The following is a 22,239-nucleotide window of genomic DNA, read 5'->3' as shown; positions in this document are numbered from 1 at the left end:
ATTTTAATTTTCTTACAATTGAATTACTGCTAACTATAAAAATGTATCTATCTTATCTTACAGTGAAATACGACTTATATTTCTTTATAATTCACAAAATGATGGCGATCTAGAGCAACGTCCTAAAGTCGCCACGAATGTTGTTTGGAACAGCGCAAACAACCCCGGGGTCACCAACCTTGAGTGTGGGAGATCAGAGGAAGCTTACTCCGGCGCGACGTCTGTCGTCTGGCGTTCATGTGTGGTTTTGCCGACAACAACCGGACTCAATTTAAGGTTAGTAACGTGGAGAGGAGCTCTGGACTGCGTAGAGTAGATTTAGGGTGGATGTGGGCGGCTGACGTCGTCGAATTTTTGTTGTTTGTTGGAAAAAGCGTGTAGCCCCCCTCCCCCTCTACTACCTATGTGTTGAAAACAGCGAGTGCGATCAAAACAACATAAAAATTGTACCCAAATCTAGCGCCGCAATTCCCCTCCCTTTCCCAACTCTAAAGACATTTAGAACTCTTCTACACACGATAGATATTGTCACCAATGTATTGGCGTCAAAGCATGCCATTTTCGTGTCAAAACCGAAACTTATGTCCAATTTTTTTTTTGCTGCAAAAATTCACACATTTATTTTAGATTTTGGTTGAAGCGTGACAAGGAAGTGCGATAGATAAAAAAGGAACTAGAAATTCTGTGTTTACATTTCTCGTTTGCTGCTGCATGATAGAAACTAAGGTAATATATACTGAAACCATCGTCTCTCCAACACACCGCTGTTTGGCTCGAAACAGGATGCTCTTTGTCACATCGTTCAAGATGACTGAACTTCCTTAGGTCGTCCCCGACAATTTATCGAAAACAGAAAGCGGGGAAACTCATCCTTTCCAGTAGCGAGGTTATCGACCCTCAAACCCTCACTTCCTGTCAGCGTTTATATTACACAGTTGTTCATGGCCAATTGCAACCGTATGTCGGGCGGTTTTCCTTCTTTGTGGGGTTTATTTTCATGCTTGTCCAACCGTCAGGACATAAAATAAAGTTTGTGGTTTCCAAGTATCCCCCATATTGACCTCTGTGTGTGGGTGCATGGGGGGGGGGGATTTGCATAACATAAAGAGAGTTTTTGCAAGGAGACAATAATTAACAAAACTATATGTTGGGTTTTCTTCAAATTGTACAATTTTTCAAATTATACAAATTATTACATAAGATCAGCATGACATTTCAAAGGGCTGTGTCTTCAAATGCAATCCATATTTGGAATTTTCAGAAGTGTCAGATTTTGAGTGAAAGTATGGTGTTGCAGGGGAAAGTCTTAGAATTCATACATTTTTGCACAGATTTTGCATGATTTTCAAGAGTCTGAGACAGAAAAAGCATTAGATGTTCTACCTGGTTTGTAAACAACCTCTGTGCCTCTGGCTGAATAATTTACAGAACAGCAACAACAACATGATTCACCAAAAAAGGTTCTGCCATAACAACATCTGAAGATGTCCTTTGACAAGATTTCATAAACTGTCTTTACCTCCTTGCTATGAAATAGAATATTTGAAACAAAATATTCACAGAATTGTAAACTTCTTCCAGTTGTTACTTGTCAGGCTAAGCACAGCTACATTGGGTAGTCTTCAGCAGCCGTGTTGATGTATGTATTACACCTTTGCCAAATATGGGACGGTATTCTGTACACAGTGACGTTATTGAACTTGACTGATATCTTCTATTACAACAATATGCTTTTGTTTGCTTTTATTTAGGATTTTCTTTTAGAATAATGTGACCTTGAATTTGAGCTATCCATCTATCATTTTGGTGATATTTCTCTTAGCAAAGTGAACCATGACATTATTTCTCACTTGGTATAGAAGAAGCATAATTACCATATAACGTTACACGTAGCAAATGATGATATATGACTAAACCTTATGATGTTGTCTTTTTATTTACATAGTTGGTGCTTGTGGAGTAAAAATGTACCTTGGGTGACATACTCATAAAAGACTTTAATATGAACTCACATACATTTTGGATATCATCTGGTATCCTTCTTGAATTTTTCAGTGATTTACGTTGACTGTTTTGTTAGTTACCGTCATTGGTATCTAGGGGCATCTAACTTCCTTTTGTCAAAACAAATTGCCTCAAAATGCCCGAAAAACATGCCCCATGTTCCATACAAAAAATGTACTATATGGTGCATATTCCCACACTGTTTTATGTTGGAATTTGCCCCTCAAAATGCAGAATACCGCATTTTAGAGAACCCTATAGAAATCTCTTGCCTTGGACACGCCCTTCTTTGTCTCCCCTTTAACAAAATATGCCCTACTTTGGTTTCACTTTGAGACTCATTAAAATAGATTTTACCAGGAATTTCCAGGAATTTACAACTGGCAGTTACACTTAACGTTGTACCAGAGAGGCTGAGTCATGACACGTACAGTGCAGGGTTTGCTGTAAATGGAAAAGAAGGGCTCTAACACCTACAGGATAAAGCTGTAAACCGTGTTTGAGACTAGTGTCCATGACATTCAAAACAAATAGTGACTCAAACAAGGTATACACTACCTGAACGTTGCATAGCGTGTGAGGGACACTAGAAGAAACACTGATATCTGTGGACTGTAAAAAGTATTGGGATACCGGACCTGGTTTGACTACTTATTTGTAAGTTGTACATGCCTTTATTATATTATTATGTTAGTGATTAAGTGGTACAATTGGTAAATTGTTGTCTTTGTATGTAGCCTTGATGCCAGACCCTCACACGATAGATATAATATAGAGATGGGGGGTCTGGAATCCAGTCTAAAATCGTAGTTAGGCTGGGTGTAATAGGTGCTTTTCGCTGCTGAGTTATCTTTGTCGCGGTTTGATGTTGTAGTTTATTGGGCCACGATAATCTATGGTTACTTTTGAAATTGTATGAGGATTTATTTTCAAGCTCAAAGCTACGTTCAACACTGATAAGTTTTCCTAATTCAAGTGCAAATTTTTGTCATTTTTGAGACAGGATTTATCTATCTTTAGTTCAAGAGATGTCAAATATACTAGGGTTAGGTACACTACAGGTACACCAGATATTTAGGTCCTAACTTGTACCAGTCCTATTAATTCTATAGGTACAAACTTAAGGTACTACTGTAGGTACACAATCCTAATTAATACTTCTGTTACAAAACTCATTATACAGCTTTGCTTATGGCAGGGCTGACTATGAGGCGTAATACATGTTCTATAAGAGCTGTGTGTAGAATAAACCGTTTTTGGTGTTTTGCCAGATCAAAATGCACAGCTTTTTTTCCTCTCGAAATTGTGACCAAACATGCGACATGCCGCAGTACACCCATCCCCTGCTGTGGTTATTTGTGAGTACCTTCCAGACAACATTGTGTGTTTTCTGTCTCTTAGATTGAATGTCAGCATGTGTCTAATATTAATATCCATGCAGAAAGTTTGTGTGGAATATCATAACGTTTTCGGACTTCTCTGACAGCCACCCACACCAAGATTTGGGTTATAGAAAATCATAAAACTCCTTATAATGTCAAAGTCTCAGATATTGTTACACATTTATAATTGGGGCACAGGGAGGGATAGCAACACCATTTTTGGAAAGAAGTGGCCCACCTGACCCAGTGTTTAGAGATGTTGGGGTGGGTACCCTGACCAGTAGTCAGGAAACATCATGATTATGATCTTGATTATAATAATCTGCTTGGAGATAACCGGCCAGGGTACTCACCAGGATTTTTTCACAGTGTAGGAGGCAGGTAGGGAGGTACAGAAGGCAAGGAACACCCCTATTCTGGTTGAGGGACAGCGTAGGGGCCTAAATCACAGCAAAGGGGGTCCAAATCACAGCATCAGGGGGCCTTATAGTTATACTCAAACTATGCTAGCTGGAAGTAGTAGAACATTGGATTACATGTGTCCTCTAACATGTTTGTGTGTTTCATGTCAGGTGAAAAAGCCCTAGTGTGGAGTTGAACCATGGCCCTGTGGGCACATTGCCAGTGCCTACCTCCGGAAGCTCTACAGTACTTAGAAAACATACAATCTTGCACCCCCAACATTGGCCAACAATCTTCTTGTGTCTAACACTCGTGTCTGTGTATTTCATGTCAGGTGAAGAAGCCCTAGTGTGGAGTTGAACCATGGCGCTGTGGGCTCAGTGCCAGCGGCTGCCCCCAGAGGCTCTACAGCACCTCCAGTCCATGTACGACCAGAAGTCCTTCCCCATCACCGCACGCCACCACCTTTCTGCCTGGATAGAGACTCAGCGATGGTGAGACGCTTGGTTGTGTACAAAGAATCTTTTTATTCAGGAAATGAAACCTTCTTAGTGTAAGCCCACTCCAAAGAACTTGGTGGTTTACAGAGTGCACATGTAAATGTACAGTCTTTTTATTCATGTGCAATAAAGGTATTTATTCCTTGATTAGGGATGATGTGAAGCCAGCTCAAGCCACGAAGCTGTACAAGACAGTCCAACAGCTGCTGCAAAACAAGCACAACCAGATGACTGGGCCTGACAGGGTGGTTCTACAGGACGGCATCCAGAGGAGCATGGCCAAAATAACGGTAACTTCTTTTTTTTACCTCCATTCCATGTCTATCTGTCTGTCTGAGGTGTCTGTCATCCAGTGGAGCATGGCCAAAATAACGGTAACTTCTCTTTGTTTGTTCGTTCGTTTAGATCCTTGCAGTGCCTAGTGGTACATAGGTCAGCAAGTTTCTTTGCTGTTTCAGCATATTTTTTGCAACGAGGGGTTGCTAGCCCTTCCCTTTAACATGCTCAAGGCACCTCCTCGAAAACGGGACCCCCATTTTACATGTATGTTCTGTCCAAAAGATATCAGTTGAGCCACAATGTTTCTGGGTCATCATCATGTCGGGCGGGTTGCCCGGACTAAGTCAACCCTCTTCCTCCATTCGCTACGGTCCGCCATTTCTGGGTAATGATTGTATATTTGTTTGTTTGTTTGTTTCTCAAGGACGCCTTTGGAGCCAACAACCAGGTAATGGCCATGACTATAAAGCAGTGTTTGGACGAAGAGAGGAGGATTGTGGGACATTGCCTCAACCAGCCCACCACTAAACAGGTTAGTATTGTTAACATGTTATTTAACCAGACTACCACGGATCAGGTTAGTATACTAGTTAACATATTACCTAGCCAGGCTACTACTTAGCAGGTTGGTATTGTTAATGTGTTATTTAACCAGACTACCACGAAACTGGTTAGTATACTAGTTACATATTACCTAGCCAGACAGACTACTACTAAACAGGTTGGTATAGTTTACGCATTACTTAACCAGCCCACCACTAAACAGGTTAGTATAGTTAACATGTTACTCAACCAGCCCACCACTAAACAGGTTAGTATAGTTAAACACATGACTTAGGCAGACTACTACTAAACAGGTTGGTATAGTTAACGCATTACTTATCGGAAGTCAGGAAACCATGCTGATCTAAATGTAAGACAGTAGTCACAGTAGTAATTTGTGGATGGGTGTAAAGAGACGTTGATTAAATTATGCCGTGATGGCTAAGAAACCCCTTTAATGGTAGAAGCCTAGAAGGTATAGTTGAGTGCCTAAACAAATTTTAAGTACAGGTATAAGGTACAGACCTGGACCTGTACCTATACATAAACAAGCCAAGTGTATTTTTAGTGCTAAATCAAGGTATGAATTTTACATATTTTGATCTTAATCAAGTCTGTTTGCAAGCTTTCTTAATCTTCAACTGCAAGATTATCAAAATTTTCATCTTAGAGATGTCCACTAGTGTTTTAGATTGTTCAGATACAGGTACACTAGACTTTAAGCTACTGAAATTCAATAGTTTTACAGGAACAGGTACAGTTATTAAGTACACAGCGCTAGCAGAAGGTTCATTCACTTCCCCTGAAATCCGATAACAGTTCCAGGAACCAGCATTGTTCAAATCAACCTCACTTCCTCTTGACTCCATTTTTAGGTGTCCAAATATTTGGCCATGTTTTTTCCTGTTCAGTGCAAAGATAAATTTCTTCACAATGACATTAAAACTTTGTTGATCAATTCCATTTTGGCCATATGTTGTGTATTTGAGTATTTGGGTCAATCTAGCTCGTAGAATTTTAAGCAATGAACATGCAGTGTGCATAATTATGAGCTCCAGATGGTGACTTACAAAATATGGGGCCTATTCCTTTTATCCTTAAATGGTTTATCATTATACATGTACTTCATACATACATAATAAAATACAGTTTTGTAGCCTGAGGGCTAGGTTGCAGTGCACTGTAGACAACACAAGGCTCGTAATCATACTTGCATTTTAAAAGATAGATATAAGATTCAGTTCTACAAAGTGTTGTATGCTCGCATTTCGTTAAGGAGCTTTACACAATATGGCAGTATGGTTCACTTTTGTGGGTGAGTCAGTATGGAGGGTTTTCATTGACGTCATGATGATTATGATTCAAATCCCCAGGCAGACATGTTGGGGTGTTTAAGAGATGAACGCTGTAATCCAACCTGGCGTTAATGACGTCATACGAAAAGCATGATTAGTGTTGAAATTGAAACCTCCCCAAAAATACCTGGATCAAATTCTTCATGTTTCATTCTAGAATACATCTCTGTGCATTGCCTACAAATTAAAGGAACAAAAGTATAGGATTTTCTGGATTTTGTTAAGTCACATTTTTTACCATGTACCAGCAACTTACAAGATACTTTAATTTGATAATCAGATCAACAACGAAGGCTGCATAGGATGTATCAATATTTAGTTTTTACGTAGAAGTATGTGTGACTATTAATTCGGGAAGGATGTTAATTGTTATTTTGTATGATTGTCATAGACTTTCTTGTTTATAGGCGTCCTTTTACTTGTTGATTTTATCCATTTAGTTTTCAGCCTTGCCTAAAATTATGCAATTCAGCCTGTTTTACCATTGTATCATTTGTCTCTCCCAATCAGTCAATAAACCAATATACATTAAGATAAGAGAAAATGTGACAAAATTACACTATCATGCATTTCTGCTGTTTTGATCTGATTAGCTTGTCCTTTTGATTGACAGATCAAGAAAGAGAAGCCTGATGACATTGAGGATGGGCAGTCGGAGTCAGCCTCCCAGCACCAGCTAGTGCAGCATCTCGACACTCTGGTCATGTACACAAAGGTTTGCAAGTCTTGACATATTTTCTATTTCTATTCTTTATTTCACACAGATGAAAACAATACATGGAGACATCCAGGGCTGTCTCCAGGACCAGTCCCTCTGTCCCGGGACGGAAATTTGCTTGTTGGGATGGGGAAAAAATTGACCTTCTCCGTCCCCAAATCTGAACTTTATGACATGAAATTGATGAAAATGTAAGCTTAAAATGACGAATCTAACAAGGAAAATTCAACACATTGGCTCCCAAACAATGAGTGGGATGGAAAAATTAAAAGCTGGAGACGGCCCTGCAGACATCTAAACAAAATACATTAGGATTGTGCTGTTGGGAAGATGGAGACCAATACGGTCTATGAGAGTCCTTCCCCATGTTTCTCGGTATAGCAAAGGATTAACGATAAAAAGTTAAGTAAAGGAAGTAAAAGAAATAAAAAGTTAGAGTAAATAATAACTGATTACCATAACAATCTTTTACTTCACAATCAAGGGCTGAAAATGCTAGGTCCATGTGCACTTTTGTGCGCCCAAAATAAGGGCTGTGCACATAATTGTTGACCATGGGTGCACCTAGATATTTTTGTAGGGTTGCATACATTAATGTACTATAATTGTACACTAATATACAGCATATTCTTGGCATTAAGTGTCAGAAAAGAAATAAGGCACCTCTCCAGGGCTTAAAATACCGGGTGCACATGCACGCTGCACCCATATTGAAAGTTAATGTTAACTTGACCATTTTCTTTCTCTAACTTTTTCAGAGTAACCAGGACAAACTGTCCAAGCTACAGCAGGTACTGGAGGTGTGGTTAGACCTGCACCAGAAGAAGGCAGCTCTGGAAGGTATGGAGTCTTGTCATTTCTGCAAAATTAACCAAACCTCAGTTAGGTAGATACCATTTGGAACTTTCCTTTCCTGTATTTTGTATTCTAAAGATTCTGAAGTAAAGAAAGGGAAAAACTGGTGGTATGACGTTCATTGGGATTAGTCAGTGCTATCATGCAAGGAACCTACTGTCAGTCAGTCTCTACAGACTATGACACAAACTGCAGAAAACAAAATTACAAAACAAAGGAAAGAACCAGGGAGGAAGAAAGGGGGTTAAAAAAAAATGGGAGGACAGTATAGAATGGATAGGCATGACACTAAATGAAACATTAAGAAGAGCAGAAAGCCCAGAAGGGTGTAGAAAGAAGTTACTAGTAACCAAACATCAGCTAGGTCGATACCATTTAACTTGTGTAATGATATTTCTTTACCTGAAGTCTAAAGATTCTGAAGGATGGCCCTGTAGCTCAACTGGTAGCAGCCTCACAGTTGGGCTCCAGGTTCCAATTAGTTAATAGATGGAAGACCCCTGGTTCAATTCTTAGACAGGACATCTAAGTTGGGGCTGCACCCGTCTTTTGGAAGGGACGTAAAATGCAGGACCCATGTTTGAGGAGTTGTCTTGAATATGTTAAAGGGGACTAGTGACCCCTCCATGTAAAAATATACCCTGCTACTGAAACAGCAAGGAAACTTGCTGCCCTATGTGTGCCACTTGGCACTGCAAGGGTCTGAACGGGTTCTAAATTGTGTTTCTCTCCCGCAGAGAAACTGAACCGTCCTCTGACCCCGGGGCTGCAGCAGGACCTGGCCAAGCAGAGACAGGACTGCATGAAGCTACTGGAGAACCGCACAGTCAAGCTGCACTGTGAGCGCCACGAGCTGGTCACGCAGATGAAGAAGGTTTGTTTGGTTGGCATTCTGTTAAACCACCTTTAGACATAACACACCAGTTCTGTACAGTAAATAAGTACAGGCTGTGTAAGACCAGACAGTAAGGTAACCGCACCGTCAAGCTGCACTGCGAGCGCCACGAGCTGGTCACTCAAAAGAAGGTTTGTTTGTTTGTTTGTTTGTTTGTTTGTTTGTTTGGCATGTCCAGTAAACCACCTTTAGACATAACACACCAGTTCTGTACAGTAACTACAAGCTGTGTAAGACCAGACAGTAAGGTAAACACACTGTCATGGGGCACTGCAAGCAGCACAAGCTCCTCACACAGATGAACAAAGTTTGTTTGTTACCTTCACCAAGAAGGTTATGTTTTCGGTAGCGTGTGGATGTATGTTTGTAGTTTAGCAGCATAGCTCAGAAAACTATGGATGGATTGTCATAGAGAAAATAGATAAAAAGCCTTTCCCAAGGGCACAACATAGGGGCCTGCTAGGGATTGAAACCCAGAACCTTTAGATTCTAAGTCAACAACCCTAACTACAAGCCCATGTTACTGGCTTGCTAGGGATTGGAACCCAGAACCTTTAGAATCTAATTCAACAATGCTAACCACAAGTCCACCTTGCCCCCAGGTTGTCCACATGATCCACATGGTGCAGGGTTCCATCCTGAACACGGAGCTGAGAAAAAGGCCATCTTGCTGGGGCCTGCTAGGTGTTCGAACCCAGAACCCTAGATTCTATGTCAACAACCCAAACTACAAGATCATATTGCTGGGGCCTGCTAGGGATTCAAACCAAGAACCTTTAGATTCCAAGCCAACAACCCAAATTACAAGATCATATTGCTGGGGCCTGCCTGGGATTCAAACCAAAAACCTTTAGATTCCAAGCCAACGACCCTAACCACAAGACCATCCTGCTGGGGCCTCGAACCCAGATCCTTTCAATTATAAGTCAACGACCCTAAACACATAGCCACCTTGCTGGGGCCTGCTAGGGATTCAAACCCAGAACCTTTAGATTGTAAGTCTAAGTGAATAACCCTAACCACAAGTCCCCCGTGCCCCCAGGTTGTCCAGATGATCCACATGGTGCAGGGCTCCATCCTCAACACGGAGCTGAACCAGTGGAAGAGATGGCAGCAGCTGGCCTGCATCGGTGCGCCTCACCCGGGAGTCAACATCGAAACTCTGCAGCAGTGGTGAGACTTAAGATTCATAAGTCTAGCTTCAAATCTTCAAAAGTTTGCTGTGGTTATTTTTACAGTATTTGAAGTTTCTTCACTTTTAAAATCAATCAAAATAGTTCAATGATTGCAGTTTTCACGATGACCTCTCCACCAGAATTTGCTGTAGGGCTGTCTCAAATTTCTGTCCCTTGTAATTTGCTTGTTGAAACAGACCAAAATTTCACACCATCAAAAACATATACATGTATTTTGTAAGCTGAAAAATGATGTATTTAAGCCAGAAGATAAGAAACGCTGGCTTCCAAATTTCTATTGAGTCAAATTTCACCCTTTCTTTTGCAACGCCCCTATGATTCATCATGCTTAATGCCTTCCATGGCCTACGATAGAGACAAACCTTTAAGCTGGATACAGCCCTGACTAATGTGTTGTATCCTGCAGGTTTGAGCGGCTGTTGGACATCATCCTGCACAGTCTGCAGCAGGTGGACAAGTTGGACAAGCTGCAGCAGGACATGGTCCAGGACGGGGAGCAGAAGGGAGACCTGCACACCTTCCACGACCAGCTCAACACTCTGCTTAACACTCTCGTGTCCAAGTAAGTTAGAGTTAAAACTTTGCCATACATGGTACCTGCACACCTTCCACGACCAGCTCAACACTCTGCTTAACACTCTCGTGTCCAAGTAAGGGCTCTTGCACCATACACAATACAGACTTCATATTTTTCTAGAACTATCATACAGTAGAATTCATAATTAATAAGTGCAGTAGGAGCATCATCACTAGTAAACTGTAAACACCATGTTCATTGTGACATAACCAGCTGCTGCTTCACTGCATGCAAAGCTGGTGTGTTACACCGAAGGGCGGTTATACCTGCTATACAGATACAGATATATGAGGCCTATGGCAGCACCCATCTCCGTTCTAAAGCCTTGGGCCACAAAACTTTTGCAATCACTACAGCGGGGGGCTAGTCCACTTACGGTTAGTGGTGTGTGTTCAACTACCATACCCTTACCCAAATGCTGGGTGCTAAGCAGAGAAAGTATCATGTAACATTTTTAAAGTTTTTGGCGTGGCCCGGGGTCGAGCTCACGATCCACCAAATATAGGGCAAATACTCAACTCACCAGGCCATTGTAGTGGTCCAAGTTAGTCCATACAAATTAAATTTGTTCTCGCATTTTTGCATGAAAAGATGGGACAGCGAGACAAATGAAATTGAAATTAAAATAAAGCAGGCATGATTTTTACCTATTGGGTTGGATGTCAGTTTAGAAATCATCAATGATGACAAATTTTGCTCTCACCTCAGTCTGATTGCTGTATTATGATACCCAATTTGCCCAAAAGTAGGACTTAACGCTTCACTCCCATCTTCCCTTGCAGGTCTTTTGTAGTTGAGGACCAGCCTCGTCACAACAAGCAGGCACGCCCGCAGGTGCTCAAGACTGACGGGACGAAGTTTACTGCTGCATTGAGGTAAATAGAAATCTTTATTATTAACAAAACCTACAAATACACCTAAAACTTTTGATGTAGTTTCATCATCATCATCATCATCGTTCACCCTCGTTACCAGGTGTAGCAAGAAAAGTTTGTTCTCCAGAACTGCTTGTCCTTCACTTTTTCCTACTTTTTCCTAATTTGGTTTCCTTTTCTTTTGCTTAATAGTAGTCCACTGTTTATTAGTATTATTTACTTTGTTTAATAGCAGTCCACTGATTTTATTTTGTTTAATACTTCTCGTTTACTCTGAATTCATATTCATGTCTGATTTATCAAGTTATGGTAAATTCTTTATTATATTGTTCTCATACCTCTATATTGTTTCATTTTGTTTATCATCCAACTTATTTCCTTTGTATAACTGATCAACTAAAAATGTTATGATTTGATAAAGGGAGGCCTTTACATAAGCAGAAGCTTTTTGGCCTGCCCTGCACTGTTTTATTTATCCTTGTATTTCTTTCTTATGTATGAATATTTTGTTAAGTGCGAAATAAAATAAACAAATTGCTGAGAGAAGTTCAAGTCCTTCTAAGTTTGTTTCTGTTTGTTTGTGTCGACACAACTTACAAATACATCTAAAGAATTCGATGTAATTGAGATGTTTGTTTTCAAATATTTCCTTCTCAGATTCCTCCTGGGGAAACGTCTGTGTGCAAACCTGACCAAACTGCCACAAGTGAACGCCAGCATTTACAGGTGAGGGGGAAATAGTATTCTCTAGATACAAAGTCCTTTCAGTTTTGTCTATTAGGTGGAATAAGGAATTGTTTTTTGTTTATACATCAGTCATATAGCAATTTCTTGATTTTTTAGAATAAGATTTGTTAAAATATGAAACAATGTAAAGCCATGTACGTCTTGCTCTCTTATGTGTAAGATTCAGAACTTGATCATATGACATCTATCTGTTTACTGCATTCTGATATTGAAGATATTTCATGCAAGCATCTGAAGTCAGTTGTCTGTTGTTTTACAGAGGTCCCAATGCTGGAGATGAAGTTGTCAAAGCCAATGGGTAAGTAGTGAAACTTTTTTGCAATGTATCTTGATGTGAAATATTGACAGTTGTTATCAGCTGTGTTAGTTACTTTGTGTCTATAATAAAATTAACAAATGTACATTTAACATGTATGTAGAAATATAAATTTTGAACGCCCATATATTTTTGTGTTGCAGTTTTGTTACAGGAAACTGTATTTGCTTTACATAAATATGACCCAACAGTGTATATATTATTTGAATGTACATGTTTATAATTTCACTTTTACACATTTGAAGGACAAATTATTTGTTGTTTTACCTTACTAACCACACTGTTTATATTGTGATACTTTCAGTGAGAAGTACAGATACCTTCTGCACAACTCAAAAGGCACTTTGGAGCTGGATTCAAGCACATCAATCTGCTCAGTCAAGTTTAAGAACATGGTGAGGTATTCCTGTAGTTGGAAACTTTGATTTGAGTTGTGTAAGAAATTAGCCTTTGCCAATATCAATGGCCTTGTATCTTACTATGCACATCATCATCATCATCATCATCAGTCGACGTGCTTTCGCTACGACGGGGTATACCACCCTTTTTACGGGGTGACATACCCTTTCGTTGGCTGTCATACAAGACGGGGATGTGCCAGTTCTCCCGTCCGGGTGAATGATGTAAATCACCTATGCGCATAACTGCCTTTTCTGTATTTCCTAAATGTATTATCCTAAAACCTACTTCCCATTGTAATTGTTCTGAAGGAGTTGTGAATTTATGTATACTGTCATATGTAAAGGTTCATTTATATTTAGATCTGTAGGTATAACAGAATCTACACAGAATCTACAGAAGGATTTTTATGATACTAACTTTATTCCTCATGCCTTTAGAACATGAAGCAGACAAAGATAGCAGGACCTGCCAAGAGAAATGCAGAGGTAGGTGGGCTATATGTTTGAATGGCATAACTCACTAAATGTTGATAAAGGGCAAAAAGCTATCTCTTTGTGCCTCTCCAAATAGTTGTGCTTTACTTGACAATTTAGTTCATACCTATTTGATCCCATTAATGTGTGTCAAGACTTTTACTGTAACAAGTTTTGTCATATGTTAACCAGATCAACAGTTTATTTATTACACAAGTACTAGATTTTAGTGTGTATCAATAATTTTACTATCATACTTGTTGTACACTCTATTGCAAGTGATACGCAATTCAGCCTCTAATTCTAATTCTAAGTATAATTCTACAGAACAAACCATCCATTCATTTAATGTTCTCATGTCTCTTGCAGCCCTCAAGAGTGACTGACGAGAAAGCCATGATATCTTTCCAGACTGAACTTAGTATCTTAGGAACAATGGCAGAACTCAAGGTACGTCAATCACTGCTAACCATAGACATCATGTTCCCAGTGCTTTTCCTGGCTCCGTTGTGCATTTTCTTCTTTTCTGTAATTGCTTCAAGAATTGTACACAGATTACAAGGTAGAGGACCTACATATATAGTATGGCCTAATGTAGGCAGAGCCTTTTTTGTAAAGGAGCCTAAATGTGATCACACTTAAGACATTTTAAGATTTCAAATGAGCTATTGTTACCTGCTCAGTGCAGAAAATCAAACATATTAAATGACTGAAAATAGACAGTAATAGAAAGACATTTATTACAAATATATTATAGGTTTACTTACTTTACTACTTACTTTTACTATATGATTTATACAAAATTAGTACATAGATAAATAGATAGACAGACAGACAGGTGGGCAGATAGATACTGTAGTTTATATCATAGGGCTTATTGCAGCAACACTATATTAAATGCTTAAAACATATGAGAGGAGCAGAGTGGATATTCAGTACTGTAATTAAACCGTTTCCCTCCCAGACGATGTCCCTTCCAGTGGTCCTCATCTCCCACAGTAACCAGGAGTCCAACGCCTGGGCCACCATCCTCTGGGACAACGCCTTTTCAAAACCTGTAAGTTTATTCTGGACATGTGTTAACCTTTAGCACTCTGATGTAGCGCATTTGGCACCCAATTCCCTATTGGTTACAGAGTTAGGCAGCAGGGAGAAGGGTTAGCATGGTCTAGACAAGAACTGTTTACAAGTAAGTGGCCTTCACCTTTGGCATATTACCTGCAATGTATCTCATAGTGCATGGGAAGTTTTAGCCATAAATAAATGCATTACTGTTGTTCTTAAAATTTTCGCATTGGTTTTGAGTTTGGGGTGGCTGATTCACTGCAAACTTAAAACTGATGTTTCAATTACTGTACAGTATGTGACTATAGCACTTCTGCAAACTTGAAACTACAGCGAACCCTCCATTTTCTCCCTACTGCAAAATTGAACCACCGCAGGCTTGAAGGTATCTACAGTGTAATGATGTCTACCCTCTCATTCAAATTTTACAAAACTCCAACTTTCAGTGTGTTTTTTTGTGCTTGTGCAGGACCGCGAGCTGTTTGAGGTTCCAGAGAAGGCCCCGTGGATGGAGGTGGGCCACGCGCTGAGCTGGCAGTACGAGATGCAGACCGGCCGGGGCCTCACCGAGGAGAACATGACCTTCCTGGCGGAGAAACTCTTCGGTAAAACCTGCTGTAATCTTAACTTGAACGTTAATGTGTGTTATGAACAGGGCTGCCTCCAGGACCCGTCCCTCCATCCTGGGATGGAAATTTGCTTGTTGGTACGGTAAAAACTAAAAACTTTCACTCTGTTCATCAAAAAAATCTAAACTTCATGACAAGACACTGATGAAAATGTAGTTCGTAAGCTTGAAATCACAGAAAAAAATGTTCAGCTGGAGACTGCCCTGGTTGTGGACAATAAGTCAGTAGAATTCATTATGATGAAGGATCTGCAGTTGCCAACATCAAACGTTGGACCTGCCAATGTGAAAATTATTGACTGCACAACAGCAGTTTTGTCATAGATGTGGTGGATTCATTCCTTGGCAAAGGCTGGTGTTGTACAGTCATTGACATATTAGTTAGAAAGTCATTTTCATACAATTCTCTGATTTTTATTCATTCACATCTTAGGTTTCGGTCTGGACTATTCCAATATGACTCTCAGCTGGACAGCATTTAATAGGGTAAGGCACATTCATTTGGAACTTTTATATGTGACCCTACCTCTGGACTAAGAGGTCTTGAGTTAGAATTCCGAATGTTGTCACTCACCCCTTGGAAAGCATTGCAATCCTTTAGCTTTGGGTAGGACATTAAGCCGTGGTCCACTTGTGGAAAAGAGCTAGGGAAATATCCTTGGTACCATTAACCTGTAAATACTGTACATAGCACTGAACACTGCCTTCTCAGTCTCGACCAGTTATACCGTCACTACTGTTCATTGAGTCCATTGATCAAATCTGGTTAGAGATCACTTTCAATTTCTGAAACTAAATGGATTATGCTACTTACCTTACTACATTTTCATGTTTGTGGGAAATAATCTGTGGTTTGACTTCAGGACCCCTTACCGGACCGCAAGTTCACCTTCTGGCAGTGGTTCCATGGCACGCTGGATCTCACCACCAAGAAGCTGGGAGACATGTGGAAGGATGGGTAAGGGCTACCATTTTTTTAAATTATTCATGTATGAGATATTATCTGGGGCTGGGGAGAAGTGCTATAAGTTTGAGCCCCCTAGCAGCTTCAATTTTGGAACCGCAGGGATGTTTTTGTTGTGGTTTTTGACACTATGTATTGATTTATGTGTAAATGAATAATATTTATTCAAATAAGAAATAACTTGCCGGGCTTTCTTCTTATTGTTAAATTAAAATGCATGTGACAAGTATAGACAAACATTTCTGTGACTTTTTCTAAAATTGTATGTTTTTTATCCGCATTGCAGGTGCATCATGGGTTTCATCAGCAAGTTGCGAGCGCAGGAGCTGTTGTTGAACAAGTGCCATGGGACGTTCCTGCTCCGATTCAGCGACTCCTCAGCTAAAGGAGCCATCAGTGCTGTATGGGTGGAGGAACACACAGGTACACACATTCACCTCATTTACAGGAGCACTAAACTACAGAAGGGGGTGTTATTTTCCAATAGATGATAATTTTAGAAGGTGCATACTGTATACCATATAGAACCCAATGGTACCCACTTGAACCAAACTGGAAAGCGTCTTCCACTCCTTTGACTTTGACTTTATCTAGATCCACAATTACACAAATCTGGATCCGCTTTTCTTCCTGTGGTCCTAAAACTTTACCGTGTCATCGATCAGGGACTCGATTCCCTTCCCTTCAGTCAGGTTGTTTTCAGATCTTAAGTTGTCAATGAAATTGACCCTAGACCTCATTCGTCTTCCATTTCCCCTTCAGGGCTCAGTGTGTCCGATATCGGGGTGTCTGACTCATTGAGCTGCCACTTTCATTCTTCTTGCTCTCATATAAACAGTTTCCACAATCTCCCCTAGATTTCACCATCTAGAAAAAAAAACAGAAATTTTTATCAAAATCCCACATGTGATTGAAAACATGGGACAATTCATTAGCAGCTGGCCTCAAAGAAGAAATGATGTATGTAGAAACGTCAGTTATGCATACTGTTACAGTAGTTCTATAGACCAGACATTTTTGTACATTTCATACATTAGTACATCTGTTTGTTCCCTTGCAAATAGCCCTCGGGCATGAGTTTGTAAATAGATAGATAGATGTTTAATCTTGACGGAGGTTCTGAATGTTTGTACAGGTGACAAACCTGTGCAGTTTCTGGAGCCCTACACTGTGGACGACCTGGCCAAGCTGCCGCTAGCTGAGCGTATCCGGGACTACTTCAAGGACCATGAGCAGCCGCTGCAGTACCTGTACCCAGACACACCCAGGGACTCTGTGTTCGAGAAGTACTACACCACATCTGGCAAGTTGTTGTTGTTCACCTTGTAGTGCCTTAAGTAGCACATAGGTCAGAAGTTGCAGTACCTGTACCCAGACACGCCCAGGGACTCTGTGTTCAAGAAATACTACACCACATCTGGTAAGAACAGTTAGTAAAGGGACACAAGATCAAGAGTTCACGGGTTTGATTCCTGGCATTCCTAGCCAGACATTGTGTCCTTGGGAAAGGCGCTTAACACAACTTTCCTCACTCCACCCAGGTGTAGAAATTGTCAACAAGTATCATTGAAGACCACAGGTAACTTTGTCAAATACATGTAGTTGACATACAGGACCTGAACCTAAAGCTCTGTACCAGTACCTGTACCTGATGTTATGTTTAGGTACACATCCCTAGGTGATATCTTGATAGATTTTTTTATATTCTTCATCATTCATTGCAGATGACGCAACAGACGCTGTGGATGTGAAGTACGTGAAGGCCAGACTGGTGGCGGTCACCAGACCAACAAGGTCAGTTCTAACCCTTATTTATATTACTCCGCTGGGTCACATAAATCCAACACATTGAAAAACAGTGGGTTTGAGAGAACTCAAGTGCAGCACCCCTAGGTATACACAGTTTAGATTTACAGGAGTACTGTACATTATACTGGGGGACGCTGGGTTGGAGATCTTTTCAGGGTAGCGGAACTATGTTAGTAGATGTTACATCATATTGATGTCTTAATGTAATTGTAGTATTAAGTAAGGACATATCAAGTGTGACTATTTCAGAAAAAAATATAATGCTGGAGACAGCCCTATACTAATGTATCACATCAAGTAAAAACACTCTGTGTAGTGAAGTGCTACTTGGTCACAAATGATATAGACAAAGTAGTCTCTACTAGAGGAAGTATGCTGACTGTAGGGAGAATATTTGCCAGGGGAGTTTGGCCACCATAAGGTTTCATGGCCTGGCCAATGATTCACCCTATTTTTGCCAAATTCTAATACCCATACCCTGTAGGAAGGCCTGGTAAGGGGCTATAGTCAAAAGTTTCTTTCTTTTTTGCAGACAATCTGCAGCTGGTCCGATGAGCCCGGGGGAGCCCTTCACCCCGATGGCCCCCTCCCCAGCCCCCTCCTCACACATGTCTGACTACGCCGGCTCCGTCGCCAGTCCTAGTCCTGTCAGCTGTGAGTTCATGGATCAACAAGATAGGTCAGTTCATCTTCAGTTTGACAGTAAACTTGTTATTAATTTTTTTCAACATGCTTTGTCCTTAGTCTAAGTTTTGACCGCTTTACCTTTACCGTATTATACCTGGTAAAGGTAAAGCGGTCAAAACTTAGACTAAGGACGAAGCACGTCATTTTTTCATTAGCTAATAGTGCCATGTAGATTGACTTACTATGTGCAAATAAAGCAGCAGTGTATTGGTTTCAGTGAGCTTAGTCATCTGCAGTTAAGTTGTTTAATGTATGATGGTTATGACACAGTTTCGTTCAGTATGTAGCATAATTTTGCCCATGGGCACAATCGTACTGGTCTGAGCAAACATCCTGATGCACATTTGGGGGTTTGAACAGATTCATTCAGCATCTGTCATCATTTTCTCTGTGCCCAGCAACAGTATCGGTCCGAGCGAGCACCCTCATCTGCAGTTAGGCTGTTAATTGTATGACCGTTATGATGTGCACTCAAAGGTTTGACATGGTTTCATTTTGATCAGTATCTAACACCAGTTTCCCGGTGCACAGCAACGGTATCGGTCCAACTGTATAAATGTTTGCAAGCATCTTGATGCACAGTTGGGAGTTTCGTTCAGTATCTAACTCCAGTCTCCCCTTGTGCAGCATCAGTATTGGTCCAAGTGAGCTCCCTGGTCTGCAGTTAGGCTGTTGAATGTATGACACTGCACTTGAAGGTTTGGCACAGTTTCATTTACTATTTAACATCATTTTCCCCTTGTGCAGTAACGGTATTGGTCCGAGCGAGCACTCTGATCTCCCGTCCCCGGGTCCCATCAGCACCATCGACTTCGACGTTCTCAGCTCAGCCATGGACGAACAGCAGGTCATCATCCCTCCCATACAGCTGCCACAACAACAACAACAACAACAGCAGCAGCAACAACAACAGCAGCAGCAGCCACCACCACAGCTGCCACAGCCGCCACAACTCTACCGGTACCAGTTCCAACCGCAACCGGTCTTGAACCCCATGCTGAACTACGAGAACGGGTAAGAAGAACAGTCTAACATATAGAAGGGCCTGTATGGGGGTGGGGGTGGTACCGTCAACGCTCTATGCTAAAGTAGCTATGTATTACCTTAAATTTGACAGGCTGGCTTCGCTTTGAGCTTAATTAAGGCACCAACTACACTAATACGTAGAATGCGCCAGTTATGCTCTACGTTATATTTGAGCGGTCAGCCATCTCTTTGACCATATCTCGATAAGGACCACCTGACCACTGTGACCACTTTTTGGTTGTCCCTTAGATGATTTAAGTATCTTGTTCATAGTGACCACTGACCACCTGTCCACATAGACCATATTTTATCAGTCCCCTGAGTGGTTTTCTTGGGCAGACATTATGCTGTAAAACCAACACAAACGATTTATAAATAATACTTTTGTATTGTTGTTAAAGAAAATTCCTGTACTGTATGTTGTGTCGAACCCTCTATGGCTTGTAGGAGTGCACCACAGCAGGGAGCAAGTGGCACAAGTAGCAGACTGCCTGCGTTTAAAACTTTCCTCAGCAAACAGCATGGTTACCGTGAGTTGATGAGGTACAGTACAGGTCAAAGGGTTCTCCCCCGGGATTTCACATGTCTCATTCCCATTCACATGGTGCGGTGATTCCTGTGTTTGGGGGAAATGTCTTGGTTGTGGAGCCAGGTATATACTCTAGGATACCTAGGTTTACTAACAGTGGACGCTTCAATGTGCAGGGCCTTGGGACCATTTGAAAAAGTGAGGGGAAACTAAATAAACATTCTGATTACTCTATCTGTTCATCATTCAAAGACAAAATTGTTGAATTGTTCAGATACAGTTACTGGTCCAGACCCTTACGTAAACCTCTGTACCAGTACCTGTACCTGGTGCAGCTTTTACTAGTGAACATCCGTAGTCAGTTCTTCATCGTTTTGGAAATATGCCACTGCCAGGCCCTACACTTGCAACACAAACTATATTTCAGTTCCTCCCATTACTCAGTCTTTTCCAGCACCCTCACTCTCCCAGTGTAAGGTTTCACAACATTTCTACTTGGAAGGAAAAAGGAACTAACAACAGAGAAAGCAGAAGGGAAGAAAGGAATTGGAAAGACACAATTTACACGACTTTCCTCACTCCATCCAGGTGTAAACTGGGTACCACACTTTGGTTGAGGAGGTAAAAGGGGATGGAAGGAGAGGAATGGACTTGTCTTCCAATCCTGTGCCCTGGATACAGTGGATTAACAACTCACTGCCTTACAGCCTCAAAAAAGCTACGGGAGATATTAATAAATTTACATGCTATTTTCGTACATAAAGCAAAGCACTTACCAACAAGGTTTCGATTGACTAATCAATCCTCTGGTCCTTCTCAAGTTAATTTGACCCAAAACCTTCGTCTGTGTCTGGGACCTGTCCCTCCGTCCTGGGCCAGAAGTTTGCTTGTTGAGACAGACAATTTTCCCCCCGTTTGTAAAAAAAAAACTGAACTTAAGCTTAAACTTACAGATTTAACAACGAAAATCAACAACACGGACTACTAGACAAGGAGTGGGATGAAAAAAAAAAAGAAAGCTGATAAGATGGGAGCCTTGATGGGAGGTTTACCCTTTTTAATTTTATATGTTTGTGCACAGGAGGAGGACCAGCGCTACTGCAGCAGAACTGTTCGAGTCCTTGGACAGAGTTACAGACGACGATGTTGACGACCTCTGCCAGTGGCTCCTGAGCTTCGACAACCCCATGGACTTCAAAACGGAGCCTGACACTGACGACCCAAGGGGCACCAAGAGACCCAAGGCGGACGGCACCTTTTGATTCTTATAGTAACAGCATGTTGTCGAGTTGTCGCTTAAACTTTTGTGTTTAGTTGTAAAGAAGCAAATTCCAAGCTTATGCGTCACTTAGTAGGTATTTGTTTTCTGCTTACCTTTGTGGTAGGGCTTTTAGGGGGGGGGGGAGCTTATTGGCATATTGAAACACAGTGAAATGTTTGTGATGTGTTGTGGAGATTCTTGCACCAATGGCCTTATGTCCTTACAAGCACATGTATGAGCCATTAAAACATTAACTAATAAATGTCATCCTCTGCTGGCAAGGTACAAGTAAAACTAAAGGGACTATGGATGGTCTGCTTTCTTTTTGGCCGAACAATGCAGAAGCATTAAAGACGAGTTTGTATCAGCAAAGATTTGAAACAGAGAGAGATAGAAATACAAGATAGATAGATACAGTATAGAATAATAGAAAATAGACTGCTGCAATGCTCTATGAGTTGGCTGAAAACAGTTTCTTCATATATCTTCTCTCTTAGGGCTCAGTCACATTTGTCGTATAATCAATGTGTGATTTTCAAGGGCATTCTTTGAATAGTCATGCATATGTCATGCAAAGTTCGGCTGTCTTGTTACAGAAAAGGAGTCATAGATCCTTTTAGGCGGTTGTTTCTGTCACAACCTGCTTGAAAGTTCTTCGACATCAAAATTGTAGGACGGCCTACGACGAATGTGACCTTGCCGGTACTATCCGATGTCTTGGAATGTTGGCTGTCTAGATGGCAAATGCTAG

General features: G+C 40.9%; 1 protein-coding gene across 2 annotated transcripts; it reads left to right on the top strand.

Annotated features, from left to right (window-relative positions):
- The first annotated feature begins 143 nt into the window (after window positions 1-143).
- Window positions 144-22,239, top strand: LOC136438913 (signal transducer and activator of transcription 5B-like). 2 transcript variants are annotated; one of them, XM_066433944.1, is made up of 26 exons: window positions 144-276; window positions 4,123-4,282; window positions 4,440-4,578; window positions 4,992-5,099; window positions 7,079-7,180; window positions 7,942-8,023; window positions 8,776-8,912; window positions 9,976-10,106; window positions 10,536-10,691; window positions 11,489-11,581; window positions 12,239-12,307; window positions 12,588-12,626; window positions 12,949-13,039; window positions 13,484-13,531; window positions 13,889-13,969; window positions 14,484-14,576; window positions 15,054-15,189; window positions 15,646-15,698; window positions 16,076-16,170; window positions 16,463-16,599; window positions 17,312-17,479; window positions 17,901-17,970; window positions 18,518-18,664; window positions 19,420-19,686; window positions 20,146-20,241; window positions 21,309-22,239. In XM_066433944.1, the coding sequence occupies exons 2-26, from the start codon at window positions 4,152-4,154 to the stop codon at window positions 21,487-21,489; spliced, it is 2,850 nt and encodes a 949-aa protein (XP_066290041.1). In that variant the 5' UTR covers window positions 144-276; window positions 4,123-4,151; the 3' UTR covers window positions 21,490-22,239. The 2 variants fall into 2 exon arrangements, with proteins under 2 accessions (XP_066290041.1, XP_066290042.1); XM_066433945.1 differs by lacking the exon at window positions 20,146-20,241.

Source organism: Branchiostoma lanceolatum, chromosome 7, assembly GCF_035083965.1.
Source record: "Branchiostoma lanceolatum isolate klBraLanc5 chromosome 7, klBraLanc5.hap2, whole genome shotgun sequence".
In the NCBI taxonomy this organism is placed as follows: domain Eukaryota; kingdom Metazoa; phylum Chordata; class Leptocardii; order Amphioxiformes; family Branchiostomatidae; genus Branchiostoma; species Branchiostoma lanceolatum.
Note: the sequence above shows the minus strand (reverse complement) of the source record. Positions and strands in the feature narration are given on the sequence as shown.

Bases quoted from the DNA above. Each gene is read 5' to 3' on its own strand.
- LOC136438913 (XM_066433944.1), top strand. From the start codon at position 4,152: ATGGCGCTGTGGGCTCAGTGCCAGCGGCTGCCCCCAGAGGCTCTACAG. The intron at 15,699-16,075 runs GTAAGGCACATT...GTTTGACTTCAG, and splicing joins GCTGGACAGCATTTAATAGG to GACCCCTTACCGGACCGCAA. The intron at 18,665-19,419 runs GTCAGTTCATCT...CCCCTTGTGCAG, and splicing joins TTCATGGATCAACAAGATAG to TAACGGTATTGGTCCGAGCG.